At 42.4% G+C, this 10,487-nt stretch overlaps 1 protein-coding gene across 1 annotated transcript; it reads right to left on the bottom strand.

Annotated features, from left to right (window-relative positions):
- Window positions 1–383: 383 nt before the first annotated feature.
- On the bottom strand, window positions 384–10,008 carry LOC141433038 (atlastin-like). Its single transcript, XM_074094869.1, has 11 exons — window positions 9,718–10,008; window positions 8,892–9,103; window positions 8,122–8,268; window positions 7,167–7,322; window positions 6,423–6,572; window positions 6,003–6,141; window positions 5,390–5,574; window positions 4,620–4,841; window positions 3,791–3,999; window positions 3,323–3,389; window positions 384–2,136 (listed from the first exon to the last, which is right to left on the bottom strand). Exons 1-11 carry the CDS (start codon window positions 9,722–9,724, stop codon window positions 2,056–2,058), a joined length of 1,575 nt encoding a protein of 524 aa, XP_073950970.1. The 5' UTR covers window positions 9,725–10,008; the 3' UTR covers window positions 384–2,055.
- Between the last annotated feature and the right edge of the window lie 479 nt (window positions 10,009–10,487).

Raw genomic sequence — 10,487 nt, 5'->3', positions numbered from 1 at the left:
GCGCCACCCAAGCTCGGTCACCCAGGTACTGCAATACAATGAGACTAAAGCAATGAACACTAATAAACATATTTTATGGGTGAACAAAGAACGAAAGATATCTAAAGACGCTCGATGTGCCGCTCCAGGTTTACTCAATTTGATCGCTGATATACTCTCAAAGTTAGAAATTAGTACTATCGTGCTGTCCCGTTCATGCTAGAATTTTATAGGAGAGTAAAAGGGACAGAATAATACGCGAATTTAGATTGGAATTATGGCCTCGGAGCGTCTACTGGGCTATGATATCGGCTGATTGCGACTACTTTTGCATGTAAAAAGAATAAAAACCAGCATTTTAGTAAGAAAATATGTATTAGCTAATTTAATAAAAAACCGACAATAAATCCAGTGTTAATTTAGGTACATACAGTCGAGGTCAAAGGTAATCAATTGTCACTGTACATTATGCCATCTGACAATTTTATACACAACTTCAAACATGAAGTGACAGCGCCAAGGTAAAGTGTAAAGATATCTTTGAGTTCGACTCTACAATAAGTCTAGGGTTAGTATTCTTTATCTAAATTTAATAAATTTAACAAACTAGAAATTAAAAAAAACGTATAATTAAAACTAAATCTATAATACGGCGGGCTGGCATGGACCAGAGTTAACTGCTAACCCATGGTTTAAGTAGCGTCAAACTGTATGGAGCAGTGAGGCCGTGAAGTGCACGCCAGCGGGCAGCGGCGCGGCGAGCGGCTCGCCCGTGGAATGAGCAGAGAACACGCTCAGTGTCCCGCTGCACGCTGGCGTCTAGGGCGCAGACTCAACTACTTAACCAAGGAACCCGAAACAATTACTTTGCTCACCCGCGACCTTATGATAGCTAAGTTTATGCAAGAATTGTGTGCTTATACAATTCCTCCACCTAAACACTGAAAGAACACACAAACCTATCTAACACCACCACCACACTACACTGACGCGTTTCGAACTCAACCAGAGCTCATCTTCAGAGCAACATTACCGGTCACCATGCTACCAGATGTTAGACTCAACAAAGTAATTGTTTCAGTTCACTGATTTGGACCTCCGCAAAGTAACGCCTGATTCAATAAATTAGTTAAATTTAATCCGACTTCCCGAAGGAACGTTATGTTTTCGAGTGTACAAGGCGCCTTTACACAACCGTTCGCCTGCTACCAGATGTTAGACTAACACTAAGATGTTGCTCTGAAGATGAGCTCTGGTTGAGTTTGAAACGCGTCAGTGTAGTGTGGTGGTGGTGATAGATGAGTTTGTGTGTGTTTTTACAGTGTGGAGGTGGAGGAACTGCATAAACGCAGCTCATCATAAGGTCGCGGGTGAGCAAAGTAATTGTTTCAGTTTATTGCATGATATGACCTCCGCAAAATAACTCCTGATCAATAAAATACTTCAGGAACTTCAAACTTTTGGTCAAAAAAACATTCGGTGTTTTAATTTTCGTACTTCCTTTTCATAATTCGTACTTATATTCCATAATTCGTACTTATATAGGTCCAGTGAGATTTAGATATTATGATTTATGATGCGTACCTACCCACCGTACATGCGGTAGTTAAATAGTGCTAAAAGAAATCAAGTTAAACGGTTCACTTAACGTGTGGCAACCTGATTAATTTAGCAACTGTTAAATATTTCTGAAACTGTAAATAATTCAGGATTTTTATAACACTAACCTAACCTAACCTAAGGGGTTCTACATTTATACACGATGGCCCTGATATAAATCCTGAAATATTTACAGTTTTAACCCCTTATTCATAAAACTTAACAAGCCTATGTTAACTAACAAATGCTTTGTCCCTTTCTAACAAATACAAATGTCGAAGTGACAGATAAGGACAAACTAATTTTAGCGGCATTTTAACTAAAATAGGTTTGATTGTCGTTTATGAATAAGGGGGTTAGAGTTTGCGAAATGAGTTAGGTTGCCAAACGTTAGTTGCGAAATGACGGATAGTACTTGTCAATTTGTAGATCATAGTAATCAATTAGGACAAAATCAATAAAAAAAAATACACAAGGTTAGGATGGCTTCATGTGGTCCACCCCGATGGCGGCGGCTACGGCCTGATTTCCCACGGAGTTCCACAGCAGGCGAAGACCCTGCATAAGTTTAGGGTTAAGAATAGTGACATGTATATTGACAGTTATAAGAAATTAATAATAGTTGGGTAGTTCTACGAGTGTTCCAACCGCTATCAGTTTCCTGTCACTTATACTGAAGAAATGAGTCAGGTAGAATGGAAGGACTTCATAAAACGATATGGTGTGCATGCGGTACAATTACAATCCATTAAAATTTCTTGTTTACGGTCACTCATTTCTTTAATATATGCGACAGGAAACCGATAGCGGTTGAAACGCTCGTAGAGCTACCCAGTTAAAATATGTTATCTGTGACTTGAATTTTAGTGCAAAATTCGAACTTCGTATCTTGCCGTCCCGCTGACGCTTAGGTAAGTATATTATTATTTAATACGGGTGTGAGAGAGACGGTACGATACGAATTTCGTAGTAGCCCCCCAGAGTTCTAGACCTTATTACTTTTTTTAAGGGATTTTATTTTTTATTTATTTTATGTTAAGTTTTTTGCGTTCCTTTTGAAATGACTTTTTTGAGGTAATTCAACTTGATTTTTAACTCTACATTCATAATTTACATGTGTCCTGTCAGCAGCGCGCTTCGCCGTTTTTAGAAGAAAATTAAACGGATAAAAAAATGGCCAGCATTACATAATCTGAAGTTGCAACCTCGCTAAAATTAACTGGCATAATTATGCTGCATTCGTAACTTTTGGACTGGTGGAAAACGCGGTTTGGAAATAACACACACACAACTTGCTCTAACTAAATATATTATGACGGTTTTAGGTTTTAATTTTTGTTGATGAAGTTCTGCCCTCCTAAGCCAAAAGGTGCTATCTCAAAAAAGAACCACTTGTGTTATTTATACCATGTGATGATGTGACGCAGAACGTTTTTAACTACACAATAGTATTAATAACTCTAAGGGACTGTTTCACCATCCATTGATTAGCGTTAACCGACAGTTAAATGTGATGCCGTCTCCGCCTATTCGAAAAAAACAAATAGAGACGACACCACACCTAACCGCCAGTTAACACTAATCAATGGATGGTGAAACAGCCCCTAAGAGTGTTTTTTTAAAGATAGCGCCTTTTGGCTGAGGAGGGCAGAATTGCTGTTTCAATTTCTTATCCTAAATAAGTTAATCAAATTATTGGTTCAAATTTCAAAGCACAACTTAATAATGAAATTAGATATCTTACGAGCTTCCATAACACGCCAGTTATTTTATCCAGCTGATTTGCCACGTTACTCATGTTGCCGGTTACTCTGGAACAAAAAAACTATGATATTAAGATGTAAATAGGTCGTTTTTGTTGGTTTAAGTATACGAAACGAAGGCTCCAGCTGCTTTACCAACGTGCCATTTTGATGTAGCAGAGGCCCATCTTCTGTTCCACAACTTTAATCACACAATGACGAATAGACGCTTTTCACTGGAGTCTTCACGGTGAAATGGCACTCTTCACAATGGTTTGTGCTTGTGAACATTTCATTTGTTTCACAGACAAAATGTAGTCCAAATGCTTTACCATCTTTAGGGCAGTTCCATCATCACAAACACAACAAGGCTCGATAAAATAGAAAATAGCATTACCCTTAGAGTGGTTAAGGAATTTCTGGACTATACATCTTTATCTGTGGTCTGTTTCGCTGGCACCTTTGTGTACCTGTTATAAGCCCACAAGGCGAGCACCCCCAGAGCCAGCAGCGCCACGGCGGTCCCCACGAGGCCCAGCGGCCACATCACGGCGCCCCCCAGCGAGCTCAGCAGCCAGCCCAGCAGCGCCACGCCCGCGAAGACCACCGGGGTGCCCGTCATACGGGGCTTCTTGGACTCGTTGTGGGCTGAGAACTCCTTGTATTCTTCGTCTAGTTCCTAATAGAGAGAAGATAAGTGCAAGGTGCCGAGAACAGGAAAGTAATACTTAGTAAATAAGACCAGGGTCTTAGTTCAGCATAAAATTTCGTTGCTGTCGGTCTTGAGACCCTGGCTCCATGGGGTCCCGGCGCTTGGTCGACACTACTAGAGACTAAAGAGCTGCAGCTAAGTATCTCTCTAAACGAATGGCCATCGCTTTAGTGTTAGGTTTTTTTCTAATTGTGTTTTATAATATTCACTATAAATCCATACTAATATTATAAATGCGAAAGTGTGTGTGTTGGTGTGTATGTCCGTCTTTCACGTCGAAACGGAGCGACGGATCGACGTGATTTTTGGCATAGAAATAGTTTATAGGCCAGAGAGTGACATCGGCTACTTTTTATTCCTGAAAAGTGCACAGTTCTCGAGGGAACAGCGCGCGATAACCGAATACCACGCGGGCGAAGCCGCGAGCTAAAGCTAGTAAATAATATTTTGTTTTAAGTAGGTATTTAGTTAACAGTTTGGTTTTATTTACGATTTTATTCTCAATACGAGCCCTAATACTATAGCCTTATTTTGATTTATAAATAATCGGCTTAAGTTATTTTAATACAAGTCTTTATTTGTTTTACCTTGATCAGCTGTGTTTCGTAACTGCTGGCCAGCTCTTGGCCGCCTAACTTCCGCCTGGAGCGGAACGCTTCCAGCGCCTTGTCGCGCGCGCGGCGGTGCTCCTTATCCAGCTGCGCGGGCGTCATGTAGGGCTGCGCGCCGCCGCTCGCTTCCTCCATCTGCGCGTCGTACGTCGCGCGCGCTTCGGCCACGGCCGACAGGTTGTTGGCTTCGGCTGTGGCCTGGAAAATGGTGCCATGGAATGTACTGTCGATCGGGATACCCAGTAATTCGCCGTAAGTAAAATATAGTTTTGCTGATTGGACTTGGTGGAATAGAAATTAAAATAGCCTTAATCACCTGAACTCTCCAAATTGACTTTATAAATATTTTAACCCAGAGTCCTGAATCGTCAGTCATCTGTGTTAATTTTAAAAGCTAATAGGTACTTATTTAGTTCAGTATGAGGTAGGTTAGCGACTTTAGTAGGACTTAAGTAAGTGGGTGTCCATTTAGTTCTTTTTAAAGCTGTGTCCTTTAAAAAGAAGCAGGATGAGGAGCACGCACTAGAAGCACGCACTGGATTCCATTTTTGGTCAAACACAGCTACGTTATTTTGTCCTGTCTTGGTCGACAAGTTGAAGTTATAAAAGCGATATATAAATACACAGCAAAATATGGCTCACTCTACATACAATTTTTTTCCTATTACAGATTACAGCATACATTTGAGGGCCAGATTTTTTACCGAACAGCACTCTGTCTATTAGGTATTGCACGTCTTAGTTACTTGAAGTATGGTCTTGGGCTGGGGCAGTTCGGTGCCATTGAAGACGCCGAGGTAGGCTTTGAAGTAGAGCAGCAGGTCCCGCGCGCGCACCGCCGCCCCCTGGATGCGCTTGGGCACCAGATTCTGCGGAGCCAGGAGCATCGGCACCAGCTCACGGAGGGACTTCTTAAATTCTGGGTCTATATCTGGAAATGAAGAGGGGCTTCTAGCCATTGTTCAAAAAAATGGTCTCGCCGGAAGTCCAGCGCTGACTTCATCCGAGGAGTCTACATTTATGCTCGCAAATCTCTCAAAAAAAATGGTCTCGCCGAAAGACCAGCGCTGACTTCATCCGAGGAGTCTACATTTTATGCTGAGGCGGGACCATTTCGGGCACACAACATATTTAGTTATTACTTTGGATTTCACCCTTTTTCTTTTTTTGTATTTTGTTATTTTGAGTCTTGAATAATTATTTTCATTCTCATTTTTCTCTTAAGGAGTCCAGTCGGAACACAATTGAAGATCTGATTGAATAGACATAAATAAATAAGGTAACTCTATTGACGCTTTTTCTTCTTTACTTACTCATGCATGACTTCGATCTGAAAGGGAATTTAGTTCTATCACAGACCTGAAATTTTTCCGTCGAATTTGGGATTCCTAGCTACGATCAGCCCAGGGTGCGGCATGAGGAAGCAGGCCAGCTCTTCGAAGCAGGAGGTTATATCCCGACGCACCGCCTGCAGATCCTCGTGCTGGCCTTCTGGTATCTGGAGGTGGAATGCATACAGTAGGAAATATATAGAGGTAGTAGGTACTGACTAACATTGACGGGTAGGGCTTGTGTAAAGATTATGCACCCAAAAGTTACTGGCAAACTGATTAAAATAACGACGAGAAATTATAACGACGATAAAATAGCATTACGTGGAATTGGATACAGATTTTTTGATAGAACTTTAATTTTGAATAAGCTAGTTTGCTTGTGAACTATACTTTTTCTAACTGTAGTCGCATTTTTAGCGCATTTTCCTTCTGTAAAATGTAATACCTCCAGCCATTTTTCCAGCAGCTGCCGCCCGCCTTCGGCGCCGTACGCGTAATCGGACGTAAAGCTCCAATCCCGCACCAGCATCTGCAGCTTCTGAAACGGCTTGCCGCCGCCGCCCCGCGCCGCCAGGCGCCCGTACTCCGTGAACAGCTGGAATGACATCAATGGATGATTTTGGATTAGCCACCATTAGGTGGGCAGCATCATTGTGGTGTGCCTAATCCGCATTGGGCTGTTTGAGGAGGCCTTTGTCCGTCACTACGACCAGCACAGGCCCCGGGGTAGAGCAAGAAGGAGGGTCGCTCTACGTGCCAAATGACAAGGGGCACCATTATCGAGACTAAAATATTTACTTTCGTGACTGCTGGCAAGCAACCATCCGCAACGATTTCTCCAAGAGCAGTTCTCCTGCGAGACACCCTCTCCCCACATAGGCCGCGGTGTACTTTCAAATATTGTCAGTCTAGCTAGATCCACTAGTACAAGGGTATGACGTCATAATCTCCCCGAGTGAGTGATTACAACTCCCTTCTATCCGTTGCGTAGATGTCACGGTGTCACTTCATGCTCTCGTGCGCGTCCCACGATGGAAAAGTGGAAAACTCGTGTGGTTTCTGGTGGGTATTCCCTTAGAGGACGAGTCCCACATACCATCTGTTTTCCCGAAATGGGCTGAATACATAACGCGCATTTTCCACATCTTCCGGCTTCCTACTCTAACTCTACTTTGTTGATTACACCTACCTGTAATTGCTGAAGATCATCTTCTTCAATGTTTTGCGACAGGTTGTAGATCTGGACGGAAGAAAGCATGGTGGACAGCGCGAACACGGTGACGTTGTCGTGCACCGTTGACATGCTGTCGAAGGTGCCCTGGGTGTCCATCAGCAGAATCACCACCTGTGGAGAATACCCGACCATCATCACGGAAGATTCGAGTACTAAGTAGGTATGTCCCGTTGATTCTCGTTAAGCAAACCAGAGAGTGCAATGAGGCATGAGTTAAATAAGTAGTCGGGTGTACCATCAGCCAAATAAGTGGTCTACCAATTTTTCAACAAGTTCTTATCAAATGAATATGTCGCTAAAGGCGAACTTTCAAGTTGACAGACACGTCTATTGGCATTATTGTTTTATGACATGCACACGATTATCAGCTTTAGGGTGGTAGACCACATATTTGGCTGATGGTACCTGAGAGTGTACCATTGCCAACTGACTTCAGATAATTTTTTACCTCTGTGGAGAAATATAGATTAAATATGGTGTCACCCCACGGATACCTATATAATTAATTGCTTCTGTTACCATACCTATGTTTGTTTATAGAAAATGTGTATCAGGTTACCAACAACAGGTAAGGAAAACGATAGGTATACCTATACACAAATAAACCGGTAAATATTTGTAAATATTTTGAACCACAGCGCATTTTATAAATAATGCAACATTTTATTTTATCCTTCCTTACACCTACATACATAAACTCAAATAGCTACTATATGTTATTTAAGTATTTATTTTAAATTGAAGTTGTGATGGCTTTTTGGCAAGAGCAAACGAACCTCATTTCTTTCTTTTCTAAAACGGTCATTACGTAGGTACCTAGTTGTTATGGAGAGTCTTCAATGGACAGATTCAATATCTAACCGATGTTATCATATCAAACCACTTCCTCTCGTTAACCAGTACGCTATACCTTCTCGCCATTGCTGAGGGTTGCTTTAAAGGGCTGCGACCAGAGCAGCAGGCCGGTGGTGTCGCGCTTGGATCCCCCGCGCCAGCTGAAGCCCCGCAGTGGCTCATCCTCGGACCCCAGCCAATCGCCACTTCCCTCTAGAATATACTGGAATAAAATGATAGATAAAAATTGCCAATTAAAACTGTTGAATACCAAATGATATTTGATTACCAGATTCAATGCATTTCACTCGGAAATGGAAAGGCACAAAGCGAATTAACAAAAGTGTCAGAATGTGTACATTGGAATGAGATGAAAGACGTCGCTTCCTCTATTAATTTTGCACGGTCGAATGAAAACGCTCTCTGCACAGGGTTTCCTAGATAAGGTAGGCAGCAAAACAGCATGCACAATAAAACAGAGAACACTTGCCGAGCGCGTTTTATGGCCCCGCCATTTAGTGGTCTTAGCTGCACACGGAGTTTAAAAATAAAGGTTTGGAACTCCAATAATAATATCTATCTAGCGCTGGTGAATTCATTTCTGTTCTACTCGTACTTACTTCGGGTTATCGAAATTCCTTATCTCGGATGGATTTATGAAGATGATCCAACCGATTTCGGTCATGGCGACCACTTTCGACTTTGGATGCATACGCAACCCACAATCTTGTCCTTCGGACTTCGGTCCCCAGGTATAACCTCTGCCTGGAAAGAGATCTTTCTATTGATGCCTTCTGTCCCCCCACATGTCTATAACATTTAAGGAGTTGCGAAGCTTTTGCTAACCGTGTGATGCAAGTAGCGCAGAAAGAAGTCAAGCAGGAAGCTCTTGCCCTTCCTGAAGGCTCCAGCCACGGAGACCACCACCACGGCGCGGTCCTTAAGATCTTCGCGCAGCAGCAGTGCCGACAGCGCCTCCAAGTCTAGGTGGAACGAGTGGTCAGGACTCGGAGACACCACCTGGATGCCGCGCCCAGACGCTAGGGATTCGCTAGCAGCTGAAATTATTGGTACTGTTTTTCCTACACTGTGGTACTGTCGAGTACAGATAGGTATGTTTAAAAACACTTAAAGTATTTGAGCTTGTGTATTTATAACATTTTTAGAAGGCATACAAGGACAAAGTACTGAAGTGTTAAGTTACGTAAGTTAGGTAAGTAGGTACCTACTTGTTGAACTTTTCAACATTCATGGTATTATTGTAAGCTAAACGTTAATTTTGAACATGAAAACTACCGTGAGACTCACTCATATTAAATGATATTGTAACGGATAACTCACGTCTTAAATCGAGTTTAGCACGACTGTTTCGGGCTATTTCGTAGCCCTTCTTCACAGGAGCACGCGACTGGGCGGCTGCCGCAACACGCGCACTACGCGCCACCGCTCTGCTCGTGACTGCCCGACGAAACTAACACCGGCGCACAAGTACCCGCATTTGATATGTGAGTTATCCGTTACAATATCATTTAATACAAACGTTAATATTAATATAGTTTACGTTGTTATCCGAAACGTTGATATAGGTACAAAAAGTTTATATACTGATGGTGAGACACCTTATTTGAAGTACCTAAGTATAGATACATTGTACAACTTAATAAAAACTCACCGGCCATGACGGAACGTAACAGCAAAAATTTCAACAAGTGCAGCAATGTGTGCTAAAGGTGCGCGGCGCGAGACTGGTGTGGCTGAGTTTAGGTAAGGTAAGGGTAATATTTGTTAATTTATAAATAAATCATTATTTAATCCATGACCCGCTGACCGCAGACCACATAAATCACAATAAGAGGTATAAAAATGACACACGGAGCTAAAACACGACCGCGCTCATGGCTAAAAAGCCATACCTATAGGTAGGTACTTCAGATGTGGAATACGTCCGCCGGAAGAACGGATACGCTGAGGGTGTTCCAGCTGCAGTCGCATCACTTCAGCTCGTTTGTGGTGCGCGTGCTGCGCGCGGCTGCTGATGAGGACCATCGCGGGTGCTGCTGCTGCCTTCTAGCCGAAAGATGTCGTGTTACTCCGGGGCACCATGCCGCAGACGAATGCGACGTCAGAGACGGTGGCGCCGCAGCGCAGTCACGCCATTTTTCCAACTAAGGGGCTGTTTCACCATCCATTGATTAGTGTTAAGTGACGGTTAAATGTGCCGCCGTCTTCGTCTATTCCAACAAAACAAATTATTAATTTAATAAGTATAAATGTTTGTTAGCCAGTAAGGTATTTATTGTATGGGCCATGTTAACCCGTAATAAATGGTTTTATGTATTTTCGTTCCTCGCATGACCGATTTTTTTTTTCATTTCAATTATCAAAAAGTTGAATATTGATATTCGGGATTTCGGATTTGTTGGCAAATAACATTGTGGTTAA

The sequence above is a fragment of the Choristoneura fumiferana genome, chromosome 11 (genome assembly GCF_025370935.1).
Source record: "Choristoneura fumiferana chromosome 11, NRCan_CFum_1, whole genome shotgun sequence".
Lineage (NCBI taxonomy): Eukaryota > Metazoa > Arthropoda > Insecta > Lepidoptera > Tortricidae > Choristoneura > Choristoneura fumiferana.
The sequence above is the reverse complement of the archived record's forward strand: the minus strand, read 5'-3'. Positions and strand labels throughout refer to the sequence as shown.